Source organism: Peromyscus leucopus, chromosome 23 (assembly GCF_004664715.2).
Source record: "Peromyscus leucopus breed LL Stock chromosome 23, UCI_PerLeu_2.1, whole genome shotgun sequence".
NCBI classification, from domain to species: Eukaryota; Metazoa; Chordata; class Mammalia; order Rodentia; family Cricetidae; genus Peromyscus; species Peromyscus leucopus.
Window position 1 is genome coordinate 28990559 of NC_051082.1, and position 20692 is coordinate 29011250.

The following is a 20692-nucleotide window of genomic DNA, read 5'->3' on the forward strand; positions in this document are numbered from 1 at the left end:
ACTCCTCTTCCACAGATTCCAGCTGTCTTCTATCTACAGACCTTTCCCCATGCTGTTCTGTGCGGGAATCCTTTCCTACCTTGTTCATTTATGAGCCCCTAACGTCTCAACAGTTAAACATGAACTTCACTCACATACGCCTGTCTGGACTCCAGCCTCCATATCACCTCATTTTATTTAATTTTTAATAATTATAGCCATATATATATATATATATACATATACATATATATGTGTTTTTTGAGACATGATTTCACTGTGTGACCCTATATTTTATTTCTGTGTGTGTGTGTGTGTGTGTGTGTGTGTGTGTGTGTGTGTGAGTGTGCGTGTGCCGTAGTGTGCATGTGGAGGTCACAGAACAACTTGTTGGTTCTCTTCTTCCACCACGTGGGTCCCGGGGATCGAACTCAGGTTCATCAGACTTGGCCGCAGACTTTTGCCCTCTGAGCCATCTTGCCAGCCCTGGCCTCGCTTTCACGTGTATCTCCGCTTCCCACTACATCAAGTCCTTTAGAGGAAGTGTGTGTTTTATGTGCCTTCCCTTGGCTAGTACAGTTTGTATTGCATGCCTCTCATTCAGCAGAACATTTTTGTTTGTTTGTTTATATCTTGCTACATAGCCCAGGTTGGCCTTGAACCTACAATCCTCCTGACATAGACCCCTAAATGCTGCTATGATAGGTCTGTGCCACTATACCCAGCTAAAAGATTTTTCCTGAATTAATGAATGAAACAAATGAAATGCAGTAATTATTTTAACCTAACCGTGTCTATAGTATGCTATAATCTAGGTCAGGTTCCATGATAAATGAATATTGGCCACAGTTGACTGAGGGGTGAATTGTCTTCTTAGTTACCCAGATGTGCCTTTTCCTGCCACCGGAAGAAAATACACTACCTACCACCAGATGGACTGCAGATTCCTAACTTAGGCATAACAAAACAGGGAAGCATCTTGTCTGGGATGTGGCTCAGTGGTAGAGCCCCTGCCTAGAATCCCCCAGTGAAGGGCTGGGGTGTGGCTCAGTGGTAGAGCACCTGCCTAGAATCCCCAGTGAGGGGCTGGGGTGTGGCTCAGTGGTAGAGCACCTGCCTAGAATCCCCCAGTGAAGGGCTGGGGTGTGGCTCAGTGGTAGAGCACCTGCCTAGAATCCTCCAGTGAGGGGCTGGGGGTGTGGCTCAGTGGTAGAGCCCTGCCTAGAATCCCCCAGTGAGGGGCTGGGGTGTGACTCAGTGGTAGAGCCCTGCCTAGAATCCCCCAGTGAGGGGCTGGGGTGTGGCTCAGTGGTAGAGCCCTGCCTAGAATCCCCCAGTGAGGGGCTGGGGTGTGGCTCAGTGGTAGAACACCTGCCTAGAATCCCCCAGTGAGGGGCTGGGGTCAGATTCAGTAGTAGAGTACTTGTCTGGATTTGATCTCAGACACCAACAGAAGGAGGTAGAAGGTATCAGAAGTTATCACCAAAATTATTCCCTCCCCCAGTTTTCCTTCCACCCTCACACCTGCATTTCGGAGCATGAAGAAATGCAGGCTCTAAGAGGTGACTCCTGTGTAGAGCGGTGACGGACTGAGGGGTCACTTGGGGAAATCTGTCTCCCAGCTCCAGAGTCACCTCTCTTCCCTACACTTCCCACCTCCCAGTGACACCTGGATCTGTCCCATCCAGGGATCCAGATCTGAAGTCAGACACAGCTGGTCACGGTAAGTGCCTGTCACCAGCAGACAACCAATCAGGCAGCTTAACCCATCCGTCTTTTGGCCTTGAAGAGTGGAGTCTCCTGCATAGTGAGCGCATTGATTACTTTTTTATTCGTTTGCTTGCTTTTGTTTTTTGAGACAGGGTTTCTCTGTGTATCCCTGGCTGTGCTGGAATTTGCTCTGTAGCCCAGGCTGGCTTTGAACTCGCAGAGGTTCGCCTGCGTCTGCCTCCCGAGTGCTGGGACTAAAGGCGTGCGCCACCGCTGCCACTGAGCGGCCATATTGGCTACTTTTCTATCGCTGTGATAGAGCGGTAAGTGACCAGGGCAGTTTACAGAAGATGCTCAGCTTTCGGTTCCACAGGGTTAGACACTGGGATGCCTGAGCAGAGGCGTGGCAGCTGGAGCAGCTGAGACAGACTTCCTCCAGAGCCACACCTCTCAGTCCTTCCAGAACAGCCGTCCACGGAGGAACCAATATTCCAATGCCCAAATCTTACGGCAGACATGTGACTCAACCCTCCGACAATGAGCTTCTAGTAAGTAGAGACATTTTCAGAGGTGCATGGCTGTCTCAGTGTCCTCTTCCTGCGCCACCTCTGGCAGCAGGTGGGAGTGTGTCCAATGTGCACATGCATTCAGTGTACATGTGTGCACATATACTAGTACACACCAACACATGGACACATGGGTTACCTAGAGTCTCTTGGACACTCCAGGCGACCAAAGTCATTCCTTAACTGTTCCTGTCAAAATTGGTATGTCAGTGGCACCAGAGACCCTCAAGAACTTAGGTACCTTTCCGAAAATGGACTTTGTGAGCACGTGTGGCGTTCTGTGTGTATGCAGTCGACCTCATTTTTTGAGACAGGATCTCTCACTGACCCTGGGGAGCATGGATTCAGTGAGACTGGCCAGCCCCAAACCCCTTGGGATCTTCCGGTCTCTACCCCACCCCCCACCATGGGGTCACAAGCTGCCATGCTTGGATTTTCACATGAGAGTTAGGAATCCAAACTCAGGTCCTCACGCTTTGCCCACTGGGCCATCTCCTCCACTTCTTTTTTCTCTTCTGTCTTATTTATTTATTTAGTTTTTTGAGACAAGGTTTCTCTAAGTCCTACGTAGCACAGATCACTTCAAACATACTATCCCGCCACAGCCTTCAAAATGCTGGAAAGACAAGCATTTGCCACGACACCCAGCAAAGAACAGGATTTCCCGGTGAATGACATTAAATCACAGGCATCTGGGTAAAGAGATAGGTAAATCAAGAAGGCTCACTGGAGTGCTGAGAGCATGGCAAATAGTCTTCCCCAGGGAAGAGCAAGCCGGTTAGTTATTCAGTACCAAGTGGTCGGCCCTGAAAACGTATGTACAGTAACATACAGACCGAACAGGTTATATTTAGGAATATACACATATATACATACCAAAAAAAGACCATAGATTTGAAAGAGAGCAAGGAGAGGTATATGGGAGAGTCTGGAGGGAAGAAAGGGAAGGAGGAAGTTATGTAATGTATTAGAATCTCAAAAATAAAAGAAACAGAGGCTGGAGAAATGCCTCAGTGGTTAAGAGCACTGGCTGCTCTTCCAGAGGACCCAGGTTCAATTCTCAGCACCCACATGGCAGCTCACAGCTGTCTGTAACTCTGGTTCCTGGGAACCCAACACTCATGGCAAAACACCAATGCACATAAAATAAAAATAAATAAAAGAAACAATAAGTTTACTGGGTTAGCCAGGTGCCTACATGAAAACACGTGAACACACACGTTACATTCTGTGTTATGTACAAGGTCAAGAACCCGGGGAATGGTGGAAGGAAAAACCGCCATCAGAAAGACGAAGGGGAAGGGGCTGGAGACGTGGTTCAGTTGGCAGAGTTCATATCTAATAGGCATGAAGCCCTGGGTTCCAGCCTGGGAGCCTCACAAACTGGGGTTCTGGCATAGGCTTTGTAGTGCTGGCACTCTGGAAGTGGAGGTAGGGAGGTCACAAGTTCAAAGTCATCCTCAGATACATAGTGAGTTTGAGCATAGTCTGGGCTAAATGAGACCCTGCCCCAGATAAAAGAGAATAAACCAGTTGTTGTGGCACCTGAGGCAGAGGCCAGCCTGGTCTACAAAATAAGTAAGCCCAAAGACAGAGGTGGAAAGGCACAGGGGGAGATGGAGAGACATATTCCTCTGGGTCCTCTCTCTACCCCCTCCCATCTCCCCGTCTCTCTAGGATAGCATTTAGGCTGAATGTGGTAGACTCTTTCTTTCTCGGGAGTCTAGGGATGAACAGCTCTGGCGACCTCTCCTTCAATTGCATTTAAATAAATAAATAAGCACTAAGGAAACAGGGGTCCCATGCCATCAGGGGTCCCGTCCCCTCCGTCACCCTGTGCAGTCCGAGTCTCCATCTCCTCCCTACTTTCTCTCTGTGTTGAACCAGTCTCTAGGGTTCCTGCTGTTGGACCCTCACCCCCTCCCAACCTCGGCGTAAGAAGCGGCTGCCCCTTTAAAGCGGCGGCCCCCAGCCGGGTTATTGTCTCTCTTCGTAACCAATCGGCCGCGCCGTTGGGGGCAGGGGATCCGGCCTCCTGATTGGCCGCCGCTGCGCCCCGCCCCGCCCGGATCCCGGGAGCTGTCCGGCCGCCTCGGTGCTGATCCCGCCGCCGCCCACGGGCCGCGAGCCGCGTAGAGAGGGCACTATGAGCGGGGGCGTCTACGGCGGAGGTGAGCCGGCCTGGGGCGCCGGGCTCTCGGCCTGGTCTCCAGCCCTGCATCCCGAACCCGCGCGTCCCAAGCCCTGAGCATCCCCGGGCCTGTCACCTCCGTACTGCATCAGGTCCAGCCTGAGGTTTGGGTCTCCCGCTACTTCTGCTTTCCATCCTTTTCGGGTTCCCAAGCGTGCACTGCCCCCCAACCCTGGCCCCTGGACCTTTCTTTTTCCTGCCAGGCCACTAGGCAGGAGGGGGAACTTTGGTGGCTCTGACCCGCCACTTCCAGGACGCTCTGAAGTCCAGGTGGATCTCCCACTTACTCCATGCTGAAGTTCAAACTGTGGTTATACCCCCAGACTCCTCTCCAAGATGTTTAGGGGCACAGTTTGAGAGAGGTCTCCTCACACACCTGTCTCCTTGCACAGATGAGGTGGGGGCGCTCGTCTTTGATATTGGCTCCTTCTCAGTCCGAGCTGGGTACGCTGGGGAGGACTGCCCCAAGGTGAGCCTTCCAGCCCCCTCCCCAAATCCCTGGGGCTGGGACACCCTCTGCCAGGCGGGTCAGCTCGCACAGTTCAATCCAAGTAGCTCACCTGAGTGGAGGGGAGGAAGCCGAGGGGTGGCTGAGGGCCTAAAGTACAGTTGGACAAGGGACTAGACTAAGGGGTGATCCAGCTGGGCATGGTAGCACACTCCTTTAATCCCAGCACGCAGGCAGAGACATGCGGATCTCTGTAAGTTCGAGACCAGCCTGGCCTACACAGAGAGTTCCAGGCCAGTTGGGGTTCCACCGTGAGACCCTATCTCCAAAAAAAGGAGGGAGTAACCTGGCTCCCCACTCACGTTCCTCATTCCCAGGCTGACTTCCCCACCACTGTGGGGCTGCTGGCCGCAGAAGAGGGGGGCGGGCTGGAGCTGGAGGGGGAGAAAGAGAAGAAAGGGAAGATTTTCCACATCGACACCAACGCCCTGCACGTGCCTCGGGATGGAGCGGAGGTCATGTCGCCCCTCAAGAATGGCATGAGTAAGGGGCCCCCACCCACCACCTTCTGAAAAAGACTGGGAGCCCCGCCCCCGACGTGTGGACACAGATCTCCACACCCACAGAGTCCTGCTTGCTGCTGCCCAACTCCCAAGAACCTCCTCATTGCTCCCAACAGGGGTCTCAGACCAGGAACCCCCCCCCCAGAATTCTGGAACTTAAGGGAGGGGGTGCTTGTCAGCTGAAGTTGGACTCCCTACCTCTCGGCTCGGCCTTCCTCCCTCCTTTACTTCCTGTCTCTGATCCCTGCCTTCCTTCCCACCTTCCGTCTGTCTCTCCGCGCTGGCCCTCTGTCCCTAGTTGAGGACTGGGAGTGTTTCAGAGCCATCCTGGACCACACCTACAGCAAACACGTCAAGTCGGAGCCCAACCTGCACCCAGTGCTCATGTCGGAGGCTCCGGTGAGTGCCTCATCTCACGCGGGACCCTGCGTCCCCGGGGACACATCCCTTCCACCATCACCTCTATCTGGGAGCCACCGCTGTCAGCCACTTCACCTTCCTTTCCAGAATTTTCCTTCTCTCCCTGTCACCGTCAACCGCACGCTTTCCTCCCCCGCCCCACTCTCCATTCCCCCTTCTCTCTTCTGCTCCATCCGCTCCACTGCCCATGGTTGTTTACTATAATTAACTTTCTGGTCAACGTTACATATACACACATTACCACTATAGCTCAGTTGGTAGAGTGCTTGCCTAGCATGCACAAGGCTCTGGGTTCCATCCCCACTACCGAAGGGAGAAAAGGTTAAGCCTGTAATCCCAGTACTCAGGAGGTAGAAGCAGGAGAATCAGCAATTCAAGGTTTTCCTCAACTACATAATGAGTTCCTGGACAGCCAGGAGGAGTACATAAAGAGATTCATATATATATATATCCTTATATGTCTTTTTTGTTGAGAATTTCATACATGCATATAATGTTTTTTAATTACATATACCCCCACCCTCCCCTCCAGTTCTTCCCTTATTTCTTGTACCACGTTTCTCTCCCAACTCCATGTGCTTTAAAAAGCAAACAGCCAAACAAACAAAGAAGACTGAGTCCACTTAGTGTTGCCCCTCTAGCGCCGTCTCTATGTGCGTGGGTGTAAGACATCTCCTGGAGCATGGGTAGCTCTCAGAAACCTCATCTCTAAAGAGAGCCCTCTCTTTCCCTCTCCCACAGCTGTCAATCAACAACAGTTCCTCAGCTAGGGGTGGGGCTTCGTGCGTCATGTCCTCGGCCACGCTGCAACTTCAGTTGACTTTTTTGTTTTTTTCCTATGTGCTTTTCTCATGTTTTGTTTGTCTGTCTTCTTACTTGTGTGTGTGGGTGGGGGAGGTCAGAAGACAACTTGTAGGACTTAACTCCGCCATGTGGGCTCTGAGATTGAGCTCAGGCTGTCAGACTTGGCGGCAAGTGTCCTGACCCAGCAAGTCCTCTTACCAGCCCCATTTGTCGGTTTTTGAGACAAGGTCTCCCTGTGTAGCTCATACTGACCTCAAACTTGAGATCCCTCTGCCTCAGACTCCTGAGTGCTGAGCTTACTGGTAGATACTATCAGGACCCATTCCTTCCATATCTCTAAACGCCACACTTGAATTACTGCATTGACTATTTAGTGTATCTTTAGAATTGTATTATGTGTATGTGTATAGGCCAACTCGTCTGTAGATGCATCACATGCATGCATTCCCCATGGAAGCCAGAAGAGGGCATCCGATCCCCGGGAACTAGAGGTGAAGGCGGTTGTGAGCCACCCATTGTGGGTGCTGGGAACTGAAGTCAGGTCCTCACCTGAGCAAGCTCTCTTAACCATTGAGCCATCTCTCCAGCCCCTTTCTGTGCATTTTAAAAATTGCATTTTATTGTTTTTATTTTGCGTGTGTGTTTAGGGGTGGGGGGAGGTGAGTATGCCACAGTGTCAATGCAGAGTTCAGAGGGCAGCTTGCAAGAGTCAGTTCTTGCCTTCTAGCCTGAGGATTGAACTCAGGTTCAGGTTGTCAGGCTGAACCATCTCTTGTGCTTTATTTGATGCATTATCCAAGGGTTTTCTACTATGGAAGATGAAAAATTAGCTCTTTCTTTCCCCACCAGGCTGTATCATAAGTGGTTCTCATTTTCCCACCTTTAGGTACAGTTATATTTTATACTTAAACAAAGAAAAAAACAGCTGGAAGGTGGTGCACACCCTTAATCCCAGCACTCAGGAGGCAGAGGCAGTCAGATCTCTGTGAGTTCAAGTCCAACCTGGTCTACAAATTGAGTTCCAGGACAGCTAGAGCTGTAACAGGAAAAACCCTGACTCAATTTTTTTTAAAAAATCTGAGTTTATGCTCTCTTATATCTTGCAGGCTAATAGGAGCTGAGTCAGGAATAAACCATGGTTACTTTTTCATTCTTAGGCAACTTTTGTCTTCCCCAGATCTAAGAATTGTCTTTTATTTTACTTAAATTTTAATTTATCAGTGTAACCCTAGGTTACCCATCAGATATCTATGCATTTTCTCAAGACACTAATTCCATGATATATTCTATTAATTTAGTCCTACTGAGGAAACTTCTCTCAGAGCCCAGACATTCCACTCTGGCTTAAATTTGGGAAATAGCGGTTACACTAACCTTCAGCCTTACCTAGGAGAATCTCTTTGTTTTTCTTCTGAGAAAAGCAGGTGTATCTGTTCCTTGAGTCCTTTTCTTGACTTGCTCCTTTATTTTCATGGAGTAGATAATTCAGTAACCACTTAGATCACAGGAAGTATTTCTTCTGAGGCTTGGCGTTGATAGTTTAGCTAGGTATCATACTCTGAGCTGGAAGATGTTTTTTTTCAGATCTTGAAAGCTGTGCCTTCTGCTGTCCTTGAACATCTACTGTTAATACTGAGAAGTATTTAACCATCTTACTGTCCCCCCAAAAAAAATAGTTAGAATTTTCACTCTATCCTAAATGTTATAAAACTTCACTGTGATATGTCATGAGGTTGGCATATTTTATTAATTGTTCTGGAAACCACCGGGCGGGGCCAGTGGTGGTACACACCTTTAATTCCAGCACTTGGGAGGAAGAGGCAGGTGGATCTCTGTGAGTTCTAGGCCAGCCTGGTCTACAGAGTTCTAGGACAGCCAGCAACAGAGAAACCCTGTCTTGAAAACAAATAAACAAACAAACAAACAAAAAAAAAACAGAAAAAAAAATGTTTTAGAAACCTTTGCCTTTCAGTTAAGTGAAAAAATTTTATGTAATTTCCTGCCTTTGTGTGTATCATGTTTCTTATTTGTGTGTATGTGTGAGAGAGGGGGAATGTGTCATATTGTACATCGGAAGACAACTTGCAGGACTTGGCTCTCCTCTTTTGCCATGTAAGATCTGGGAATCAAATTATGTCATCAGGATTGGTGGCAAGCACCTACTGGCCCACTGAGCAAAAAAAAAAAAAAAAAATTTGAGACAGGGTTTCTCTGTGTAGCTTTGCGCCTGTCCTAGATCTCATTCCGTAGACCAGGTTGGCCTCGAACTCACAGAGATCCGCCTGCCTCTGCCTCCCAAGTGCTGGAATTAAAGGAGTGCGCCACCACCGCCTGGCTTGAGTAGAAAATTTAATTAACTTTTTACTCTTTATTTCTCCCCATCTCTTCTGTCTCCACTCTTGGGAAATCTGATTACTTATAATTTTCACCCCCTAAATTGGTTCCCTAATTTTCTTATATTTTCCCTTCTGTTTTTCATCGTTGCCCTTTCTTCTAATTTCCAAGACTTTGTCTTGTCCAACCATTTTACTGAGTTTACTATATCTGCCCCTGTAGCCTTAATCTCAACAAGCTCTTTTGTTTCCTGTGAATATTCTTTTTAATTTCTGTCTTCTTTTTAAATGACTGGAGCCTGAAAACATCTGAAGGCTATTTTTATTTTCCTAGGAGAGGGATACTGGCGATTGAAATTAGGGCCTCAAGAATTCTAGGCAGAAGCCTACCACTGGGACACATCCCTATGAATGTTCTTTTTTGGGGCATCTTGTTTTTGTTTCATGGGTCCAATATCATGTTCCTTTACTAAAGATATCACTAATTTGTCATTAGGAATCTTCCCTCTCCTACACTGTTTTTTCCAGCCATATTTTGGCATCCATCTTATTTTGGAAGATGCAAATGGATTGCCTGATTTTGTTTAAAAGTGGTACATTAGAGAGAGAAAGAGTGAACTCCTGTGCAAGGTGTATGGGGCTTGCTATGTTCTCTGCTATGGGACTATTTGAGCAGGGGGTTTTGAGGGAAATCTCTGCTTTGGCATCTTTATAAATTTTTTTAATTAAACTGAAAAGTTTTTTAATTTTAATTTTATTTTATTGACATTTTTTATTTATTTTACATTCCAACCACAGTTTCCCCCCCTCCTCTCCTCCTGCTTCCTCCCCCCAACTTCCATCTACCCCCTCCCCATCCACTCCTCCTCTGTCTCCATTCAGAAAGGGGCAGTCCTCCCAAAATTGTTAGATTTTTAAAAATTATTTTATGTGTATGAGTGTTTTCTTTGCACATGTGTGTGTGTACCATGTGTGTGTGTGGTGCCCTTGGAGGTCAGAAGAAGGTGTCAGATTGCCCGGGCCTGGAGTTATCAATGGCTGTGATCTGTCTTGAGAGTGTTAGGAATTGAACTCAGGTCCTCTGCAATAGCAGCAAGTAAGAGCTTTATGTGCTGAGCTAACTCTCCAGTCCTAAGTTACATTTTAATTAAATTAACTATTATTATTATTATTTTGGTTTTTTTTTTTAGATTTATTTATTTATTATGTATACAGAAGAGGGCACTAGATCTCATTACAGATGGTTATGAGCCACCATGTGGGTGCTGGGAATTGAACTCAGGTCCTTTGGAAGAGCAGTCAGTGCTCTTAACCTCTGAGCCATCTCTCCAGCCCTATTTTGGTTTTTTTGAGACAGGGTTTCACTGTGTAACAGTCTTGGCTGTCCTAGAACTAGCTTTGTAGACCAGGTTGGCCTTGAACTCAGAGATCCACCAGCTCTACTTCCTGAGTGCTGAGACTAAAGGCATGTGCTACCACTGTCCAGCTTATTTATTGTTTTTTTTTTTTTTTAAGATTTATTTCCTTATTATGTATATAGTGTTCTGCCTGCACACCAGAAGAGGGCACCAGATCTCATCATAGATGGTTGTGAGTCACCCTGTGGGTGCTGGGAATTGAACTCAGAACCCCTGGAAGAGCAGCCAGTGCTCTTAACCTCTGAGCCATCTCTCCAGCCCTATTGTTTTGATTTTTAAAACATGTTTTATTTTGTAAGATCATTTATGTTATTTTTTAATTATGTGCATGCCAATGTGTCTGTGTGTGGGAAGGCTCACATGTGTGCAAGTTCCCGTGGAGGTCAGAAGACATCAAATCCCCTGACAGCTGGAGTCACAGCTGGCTGTGAGCTGTCCCATGTGCATGCTGGGAACCAAACACGGGTCCTCTGCAAGAGCAGCAGATGCTCTTAACAGCTGAGCCATCTCTCCAGCCCCTGTTTTTCAATGTGGTGTCACATATTTCTACCCCAAGATTTATCTGATTGCCCGTTTCTTAGAGCCCAGTGAAGGCATGGGGTGTGTATGTGTGGGGGGGGGGGTCCTGAAAATACATGATATCACTCAGATCTCAGTACAATATTTTCATTTCCATCTGTGTCAAGGGTCCCACCAGCTCTGGGACGCTCAGACTGACTCCCTTTGAAGAATCAACTTGGGGAGCTTGAGTGTACAACAGCCCAAAGACATGGAGTGTGATAAACAGTTTAGGGATCCATTACTTAAATCGTTGACTGTGTGAGCTGAAACTCATTACATAATCTGGTTTAGGCGCAAAGTCTCTATCCTCCTGCCTCAGCTTCCTCAGTGCTGGGATCACAGGTACGCATCACTACACCTGCCTGCTTCCATCCCATAAAGATACCTGCTCAGGGCGTTCATAAAAATGGCATCACACAGTATGACTCTGCGTCAGTGCTCTTTTGGATGTGGGGATTGGCACTAAGAGGCTGGCATGGCGATCAGGCCTTCTACCCTGGAGCTGCCTGCTGTCCTGCATCTGTGTTTGTTTACTCAACATATTTTTATGTTACCCACGTTGTAACACTTATCAGCATTTCATTTCTTTGTTTTGGGTGAGCAATATTCCCCTTCAAAGACATACCACAGTTCACGTATCCAGCCATCCATTCACGTATCCAGCCACCAGCTGTTGTGTGCCAAGATTTCCTCTAGTACTTGTTTTCGCCTTCTTGAAAAGGATTCTTTCTCTTATTTTATGTGTATGAGCATTTAGCCTCCATGTATGTGTGTGCACCATGGGCGTTCCTGGTGCCTGTGGATGATAGAAGGGGAGCATAGGATCCCGACAGGTCATTGTGAGCCTCCACATTGGTGCTGGGAACCAACCCTGGGTCCTCGGCGAGAGCAGCCAGTGTTCTCAGCCACGGAGCCTTCTCTCCAGACCCTCGCTTTCATTTATTTTGGGTCCGTAACCAGCACTGGAACCACTGGGTCCTGTGGAACTTCTCTATAATATATGTTGAGGGACCAACAGCGACGTTCTGCAGTGGCTGAACCCTTCCTTCTACAGGGCCCGCCAGGGACGAGAGGGTTCCAATTTCTCATCAGCAGGTTGCTTTCTAGTTTTTATATGGGGGGCAGTTCTTTGTTTATCGTGTCTGTATGTTGGCACCTGAATGCCATGGCACACATGTGGAGGTCAGAGGTCAACTTGCAGGAGTCGGGTCTGTCCATCCACCGTGTGGCCCCTGGGGATTGAACTCAGGCCGTCAGGCTTGGCAGCAGGCACTTCTACCAGCTGAACCATCTCACCAGCCCCGCCGCTCTGGTTTTTAATTACCCACATTGTCTATGTAGGTGTGAAGTAGGACCTCATTATGCTTTTGATTTGCATTTCTCCAGTGACTAATGATGCTAGATTTGCATTCCCCTAGTGGCACATCTCTCCATGTGCTTGCTGGCTTTTGTAGGTTTCTGTCTTTTAAAAATGTCTCTGTTTTCGCTGGAATCTTGAGAGGTGGAAAATTAGATGTTTGTATTCAGTCTCCCGTCGTTACCCAGAAATCGTCTTCTCCTGCGTCCTGGCATCTGAGATAACTAGGGTGGGGGTGGAAGCCTGGAAGAGGCTGAGATGTAGAGTGTACAATAAGGAAGACTGAGCCAGGCGTGGAAGGATGGAGACTCCAGATCCAGCCCCACCAAGAACTGTGGGACCGAGGCTGTGGCTCGGTTGGTAGAACACTGCGCTAGCATGCAGGAAGCCGTGGCTTCCACTCCTGACAACCACGTAAACCGCAGGCCCACAGTCCCAGTGCTCAGAGATGGAGGCTGGAGGATCAAAAGTTTAAGTACATCCTCAACTAAGTATCAATCAAGTTCAAGGCCACCCTGGGCTGTGAAGGTTCTTTTCTGAAAAAACAAAAACAAAAACAAACAAACAAACCAAAAGCCCAGGGAGGTGGCTCAGTTGGCAGTGTTTGCCACAGAAGCGTGAGGACCTGACCTCAACCCCCAGCATCCACGTGAAAAAGCCGAGTACAGCAACAAACACCCACAAACCCAGCTCTGGGGAGACAGACACAAGAGATTCCCTGTGGCTTGCTGGCTACCAACCTAGCAAAATTAGTGAGCTCCAAGTTCAATGAGAGACCGCGCCTCAAAATATAGGGTGGGGAGCGGCTGTGGAGGCACCTTACTCAACTTCTGGTCTCCCCAGGCATATGCATAGAGAGACAGACAGATAGACAGACAGACAGACAGACAGACAGACACACACACACACACACACACACACACACTAAACCAACAGACAAACAAATGGGAAAACGACATTCTTAACCAGACATGATGGTGTGTACCTGTTACACCAATGCTTGGAAGACCTTGGCAGGAAGATCAACAATCTGAGACAAGAAATTCGGGCTTCACAGCTAGATCCTGTGTCAAAATAAACTAAAGTACAAAACAAAATAGGGCTGAGGACACAGGTCAGTGACAGAGTGCTTGTCTTGCGTGCCCCAGGCCACCGGTTTTAACCCCCGCACGACAAAATAAAATCAAATAAGTTCCTTGTAGTTCTTACATTGTAAAGGTGTATGTGGGCCAAGGGCCTTGACCTGTTTCCTAGCCTAAGTCATATGTATATATTTATGTACATGCATGTGTGTAAGAACGTTTGCATACGTGTATGTGAAATGTATGGGAGCGTTTGCATCGGTGTGCATATTTGTGTCTGAATCCATGTATCTGTTTACATACATACATGTAACACGTTGTGTGGGAACGTCTATATATGTGTGTTTGCTCCTATGAGTGTATTTGTTGCTGTGTGTGCCTGCACATGTGCACACACACACACACACACACACACACACACACACACACACACACTCACACAGACACTCTGGCTGTGCCTCCATCTGGTCCCCTCCACTCCTGTGTTCTCTCCACAGTGGAACACCCGGGCCAAGCGGGAGAAACTGACGGAGCTGATGTTCGAGCAGTACAACATTCCTGCCTTCTTCTTATGCAAGACAGCCGTGCTCACAGCGTATCCTACTGCTCGGCTCTGCCGGGCGGAGGCCTGGGTGGGGTGTGTGTGAGATGCCCTGAGCGGAGCGGGGCTGGGCCTGCTTCCCTGGAGATCACTCACTATCTTGGGTGGGAAGACACATCCTTGCACCTCACTAGTGCAGGGAGCCCCATAGGTTGAAGGCTTGGGGCTGGGGGAAGGGGAGCAGGTTAATGGCCCTTCCCTGTTCCATAGGTCAATCTCAGCAGGAGGAGTTGGGCCGAGTAAACATCAGGGACTGACTGGGTCCCTGGGTCGGGACACAGAGGGAAAGGACACACGTGGCGTGGAGGTGGCTCCTTCCCAAATGGCCAGTTTTGGTCATTGTCTTTTTTCAGAATTGGTGGTACACTGAACTTGGTGCTAGGTATGGGGTGACAGGGACCCCAATTTAAACAGTCCACAGGACACAGGACCACATGTACCTGGGACCCTACCACTCAAAGGGCTTAAAGAGATGAAGTTAGCATTCAAGGCCTGGGCTACCAAAACCAAGAACAAGCGGATGGAGCCTGGCTGTCCTCGCACGTCTGAGGCCCTAGTTCCTAGCTCCACATACACTAGGTTAGGAAATGCAGACTGTAATTCTAGCACTTTGGAGACCAAGGCAGGGTGACTGCCTTTAGTTTGAGGCCAGCCTGAGCTACATAATAAGTTCCAGGCTAGCCTGGACTACATATACATATATGGGGGGTAGGGGGCTGGAGCAATGGCTGCCCTTGTAGAGGAACGGGGTTTGATCACAGCACCCCCACGGGACGGCTCAGCGATGGACAGCAATGGGCCGCACAGATGTGAGGACCAGAGTCTGGGTCCTCAGAACCCCACGTGTATGCCTGGTAGGCTTGATGACCTACAGGTAAACACAGCCTCAGGGGGTGGTGGCCAGCAAGAGGAGCCAGAGCAGAGAGCTCTGCACACTTCACTGAGAGCACTTTCCTGAATGAATAAAGCAGAACAGTGATCAAGGATGCCTCTCGACATGAACCTTGGGCCTCTGCAAACACACACACATGTACATGCATATACACGCACGAACGCACACATGCATGCATGCGCACATATGCAAAAAGAACAAAAGGAAAAAAAAGGTAGATCACAGGGTTGCTTTGCAGACTAGGCCTGGCTTTACCCCAAGAGCACAGAGAGGGACCAAGGCCTGACCCTGACTCTCTCACTGTCTGCTGCTATTTCCTTGATGGACCAATCACGCCAGCTTTGCAAATGGACGCTCCACAGGCCTGGTGCTGGACAGCGGGGCCACCCACACTACAGCCATCCCGGTCCACGATGGCTATGTCCTACAGCAAGGTAGGCCTTGTCAGGGCTGCAGGGTGGCCCAGGGCAGCCTGGCTCTGACACAGCCTCTCCTTTCAGGCATCGTCAAGTCCCCCCTGGCAGGGGACTTCATCTCCATGCAGTGCCGGGAGCTCTTCCAGGAAATGGCCATTGACATCATCCCCCCTTACATGATTGCAGCCAAGGTAGGGCCTCTGCCGCGCCCAGATGTGCCATCGATAGCCCTGGCGCTGGCCTCACACCCACCAGTCCCCTGACCCATGAGACCATGGACCGAATTCCCCAGAGGATCATGAATCTAGTTCCTCATTTTCCAGAGATTGGGACAGGCTTCAGGTCATGGCTGAGGCCATGCAGTCAACTGATAGATGGGTGAGGGCCAGTGGGATGGGTTCGAGGGTCTGACAGATCCAAATTCTTGAGCCAGATGTGGTGAAGCACATCTGTAATCCCAGCACTTGAGAGGTGGAGGGAGGAAAGTCAGGAGTTCAAGGTCAGCCTTGGGAACATCTCGAGCTGGGGGCCAGCCTAAGCCACACAAGTCACTCTCTCTCAAAAAGCAAATAAACAAGGACCAGGGATGTGGCTCAGTTAACAAGGTCTTGACACGTAAGGAGTCTTGACTTGGATCCTTAGCACCGCATCAACTATGACTATAAGAAGGCCAGCCTGGATGACGTCATCAAGCCCATCTCAAAAAAAAAAAAAAAAAAAACCCATCTGAACAACAACAACAAAATAACCCAGGTTCAAGTCATTCCTCTGCCACAAGACCCAGAGCATCATATGAAAGCTTCCCAGATGAAGGAAAAAAGCTCCATTAATTAGAGTTTTGAGATGGGATCTCACATAACCCAGGTTGGCCTCAAGCTCACTATGAGACTGAGGATGATTCTGAATTCTCAGTCCTCCTGCCTCTACCTCCTGAGTGCTGGGATTATAAGAGAACTACATTCTACATTACACCCGGTTTATGCTGGGGGGGGGGGAGCTGGGATGAAACCCTGGGTTTCTTGCGTGTTAGGCAAGTGCTCTCTCTACCCACTCGGCTACATCCCTGGCCCCTGATTCAGGCCCTTCTGATCACATCTGCAGCGTGTGTTTCACACATGCCTCTCACTCTCTTCCCTTCTCCGTTAGGGAAGGGTGACAAGTCACTCCTCCGTCTCCTTGGAGACAGAGCCGAGCCTCACGGCTGGTCAGCGGGCCGGCGCCAGGAAGGCAGACGTGCCCATGGGCTGGGCAAGCGCCAGCTGGGGAAGGACACTCAAAAGACTGTGTCCCCACAGGAGCCTGTCCGGGAGGGAGCCCCCCCAAACTGGAAAAAGAAGGAGAAGCTACCCCAAGTCTCCAAGTCCTGGCATAACTACATGTGCAACGTGAGGCTGTAGCTGAAAAGAGCTCCCCTCCCCCACCCCCCGCCGGCCGCCGGTCCCCTGCCCTGTGACTAGAGGAGGTGGAGGGCGTGACTGTGGGTGGACTGGAGTTGGGGAGGGGGCTCGAGGTGGAGACAGAAGGCAGCCCGACCTCCCCTCTCCCTGCTTCTCAGGAGGTGATCCAAGACTTCCAGGCCTCCGTGCTGCAGGTGTCCGACTCCCCTTACGATGAACAGTGAGTCGGGCCGAGCGCTGCAGGGAGGGTACAGCTGATGCCGGGCATACTGCAGTTCCTGCAATGTCAGCACGCAGGAAGGTTGAGGCAGGAGGATGGAGAGTCCCAGGTCAGCCTGGCCTACACAGCAGGACCCAGTCTCAAAAACTGGGTGGGGTGGGGGTGACGCTGGGACGATAGTTCAGCTTGTCCAGGACATTCAAAGATCCGGGGTCCATCCCGGCCCTGCTTCTATGGATCTTAGTGGTAGAAGCTTGAAACCCACTTGGAAGTCAGAGGCAAGAGAATCAAGAGTTCAAGGCCAGCCTCTGCTACTTGTTGAGGTGGAGGCATGTCTGGGCTACATGAGACGCCATTGGGGGAACATGATTGGGGTTCACGGGAACCCCTAGAGCACCCACCTGGTAGTCCTTAGTCTTGCTCCTTCCTTGGGCAGGGTGGCTGCGCAGATGCCCACTGTGCATTATGAAATGCCCAACGGTTACAACACAGACTACGGTGCCGAGAGACTTCGAATCCCCGAGGGCCTTTTTGATCCCTCCAATGTCAAGGTTTGGCTGGGTGCTGGGTGCTGGGTGCTGGGTTTTGGTGGGGGTGGGGCTGGCTGGAGTTTGGATCCAGAGGTGTGGTGGGGGAGTCTGGGAAGGATGATAGGGCCTTGGGGGAATCCCCAAAGTCCACATCACCTTTATCCACAGGGCCTGTCTGGGAACACCATGCTAGGAGTGGGTCACGTGGTTACCACCAGCATCGGCATGTGCGACATTGACATCCGCCCGGTGAGGCCAGAACCTAAGGCTGGGCCGAGGGCTCCAGGGCTAACATGGAGGAAGGGAAGGGCCTCCTCTGCAGGCTCACCCTTCTCCCTGCTCCCAGGGTCTCTACGGTAGCGTCATTGTCACTGGCGGGAACACGCTGCTCCAGGGCTTCACAGACAGGCTTAATCGAGAGCTTTCCCAGAAGACCCCACCGGTAAGAGCCCACCCGACTCCACCCGGCTCGGGGCGCCTGGATTCCAATCCCTGCTTAGCTCTTGAAACCCCAAATCCCTCTTGAGTCCCCTACATGGAAATGCTCAGAGCGCCTGCCTCTGTGGCTTCCCCCTGCCTCCCAAGCCTTGTCCCTGCCCAGGATCTAGATGTCCACTTCCTCCCGCTCCCTTTTCTCCCCCAGAGCATGCGGCTGAAACTCATCGCCAGCAACAGCACCATGGAACGCAAGTTCAGCCCCTGGATTGGGGGCTCCATCTTGGCCTCACTGGTGAGAGGGAGGGGGCACGCCACTGAGTATTCGGAGAGGAGACTCTGGTGGATGCCCATTTTTACTCGACAACATGCACCTAGTAATCCCAGCACTAGAGAGGCCGAGGCAAGAGGATTTCAAGTTCAAGGCCAGCCTGGCCTACATAGCAAGACCCTGTTGCCAGAGAACAAACTGAGCTGTTGTTCCTCAGATGCCTCCCACCTTGTTTTTCAAGGCAGGGACCCTCACTGTTCTACAAGTCACTGATTCATCTAGGCTAGCCACCCAGTCAACTCAAATCCTGTCTCTACATCCCTGCCCCTGGGAGGACAGCACAGGTGTGTGTGAGGTGTGTGTGTGTGTGTGTGTGTGTGTGTGTGTTTAACATGGGTTTTGGAGACTGAACTCAGGTCCTTGTGCTTCTAAAGCAAGCGCTTTACTGACTGAGACATATAACCCCAGCCCTGAAAAAGAAAACATGGTTCTGGAGAGAGCGCAATCAATGAGTGCTCCCTGCAGCCTGGGGGCTCCCTCGGGGTGCGAATCAAGAAGCAGAGATTGGTGAGGATACGGTTTGGGTGAGGCAGCCACCGCCATCAGTGAGTAGAGGGGACATCCTGGAATTTGAGATAGAAGAGCCTTCTCCCTCTGTCATGTGGTGATGACAGGTGGGTCGTGAGCCATCCCACGGTATGGCCTGGGATCTGCATGGCCAAGGGGGCTATGCGGAGCAGGCTGGGTGGCCTGTGAGCCTCAGGGATCTACCTGTCTCTGCCTGCCCAGTGCTGGGGTTCAAAGTGCATGCCATCATGTCCAGATTTTATATGTGGGTTGGGAGGGTAGAATAATGCTTTCAGCTACACGGAGTTCAAGGCCAGCCTGTGTTACATGAGAGCCTGTTGAAAGAAAGAGAGGGGATCTGGGGGAAGGGAACAGGAGGGGAGAGGGGAGGGGAGGGAGGGGAGAGGGGGGAGAAGGCCAAAGGAGACTAGATCTGGGCAAAGCCTGCAGGAAGATGATGAGCTCAGTAATAGAGAAAGTTTAAGGTCAAGGGTATTCAGGAGGAAATGGCCAGGACACAGCTGGGTGTCTGAGTCTGGAACAAGAGGCTGGGGAGGGGCAGGGATGAACCAATGAGGTCGCCCAGGAAGGCTGCCCGTGAGCTGGAGACACCAGCCTTCAGATGGAAGCCCAGCAGCCATCTGTGAGAAGAGCCGGTGTGAGGTGCCCGCCCAGGACAGGATTCCTCAAGAGCAGCAGGGGTGGGTGGCAGTGAGGTGCCAGGCCGTGTCAGAATGATGGTGTGGAGCTGGCTGTGTGGCAGAGGGGTAATCCCAGCTCACCTGGAAGCGGAGGAGGCAGGAAGATCCCAAGGTCAAGGTCAGTCTGGGCAACTCAGTGAAACCCTTTGTCAAAAATAAAAGGAAAATAAACACAAGGGCTGAGAGGACGGCTCAGTGGGTAAAGCACTTGCTGCACAAGCCTGAGGACCTGGGTTTGAATCCCTAGAACCCACATAAATCGGAGCATGAGAGCATTTGTCTGTAATCTCGGCGCTCTTATCAGCAAAACAGGGAGAGGAGATAGGAGCAGCTCCGGAAGCTAACAGGCCAGCTGTCTTCCAGACAGAGCGCCTCAATGTGGAGGGAGAAGACAGACACCCGCGGTTGCCCTCTGTCCTCCATATGTCCACGTAGGCCGATCATCACACATGCAAACACAGGCACAGGCGAACAAAGAACTTTTAATCCCCCAGTGAGGGGCTGGGGTGTGGCTCAGTGGTAGAGCACCTGCCTAGAATCCCCCAGTGAGGGGCTGGGGTGTGGCTCAGTGGTAGAGCCCCTGCCTAGAATCCCCCAGTGAGGGGCTGGGGTGTGGCTCAGTGGTAGAGCCCCTGCCTAGAATCCCCCAGTGAGGGGCTGGGGTGTGGCTCAGTGGTAGAGCTCCTGCCTAGAATCCCCCAGTGAGGGGCTGGGGTGTGGCTCAGTGGTAGAGGCCCTGCCTAGATTCCCCCAGTGAGGGGGAGGGATACAGGTGAGAGACATGGAGGTAAGAAGGAACAACGTGACCGTGTAGAGGCGTGCGGGATGACGCCAGGGCTCTCCTGACAGCGTATGTTGCCCCTTTCTCCCAGGGCACGTTCCAGCAGATGTGGATCTCCAAGCAGGAATACGAGGAGGGAGGGAAGCAGTGCGTGGAGCGGAAGTGCCCCTGAGGTTGACCCCACCCTCTCCGCAAACACCCACCCGCCCCCTCCACAGACGTTGCCAGAGACGGTGCCAGAGGGGCGTTCTACCAGCCAGGCCTCCGAAAGCGCTGAACCCTCCATCTCCCATTGCCCTCTCCTCTCTTACCCACATCTTCTTAGACTGTGATGTTTCTGAGTTGGAATAAGTTTAAAAAAAAAAAAAAGTTTTAAGAAAATAAAAATAATTTGACCTCCTTGGGGATGGGGAATGGGGCGGGGGTCTGGCGAGAGGCCAGAGAGAGTC

General features: G+C 50.6%; 1 protein-coding gene across 1 annotated transcript; it reads left to right on the forward strand.

Annotated features, from left to right (window-relative positions):
* Positions 1-4285: 4285 nt before the first annotated feature.
* Actl6b (actin like 6B) lies at positions 4286-20620 on the forward strand. Its single transcript, XM_028861446.2, has 14 exons — positions 4286-4426; positions 4839-4915; positions 5272-5437; positions 5756-5856; positions 13930-14027; positions 15265-15359; positions 15426-15532; positions 16637-16726; positions 16897-16958; positions 17395-17509; positions 17657-17737; positions 17835-17930; positions 18132-18218; positions 20335-20620. The coding sequence occupies exons 1-14, from the start codon at positions 4402-4404 to the stop codon at positions 20413-20415; spliced, it is 1281 nt and encodes a 426-aa protein (XP_028717279.1). The 5' UTR covers positions 4286-4401; the 3' UTR covers positions 20416-20620.
* Positions 20621-20692: the final 72 nt, after the last annotated feature.

Excerpts from the sequence above, each read along its gene's own strand:
- Actl6b (XM_028861446.2), top strand. The coding sequence starts at position 4,402 with ATGAGCGGGGGCGTCTACGGCGGAG. Across the intron at positions 17,931-18,131 it reads TTTCCCAGAAGACCCCACCG|AGCATGCGGCTGAAACTCAT; the intron begins GTAAGAGCCCAC and ends TTTCTCCCCCAG. Across the intron at positions 18,219-20,334 it reads GCTCCATCTTGGCCTCACTG|GGCACGTTCCAGCAGATGTG; the intron begins GTGAGAGGGAGG and ends CCTTTCTCCCAG.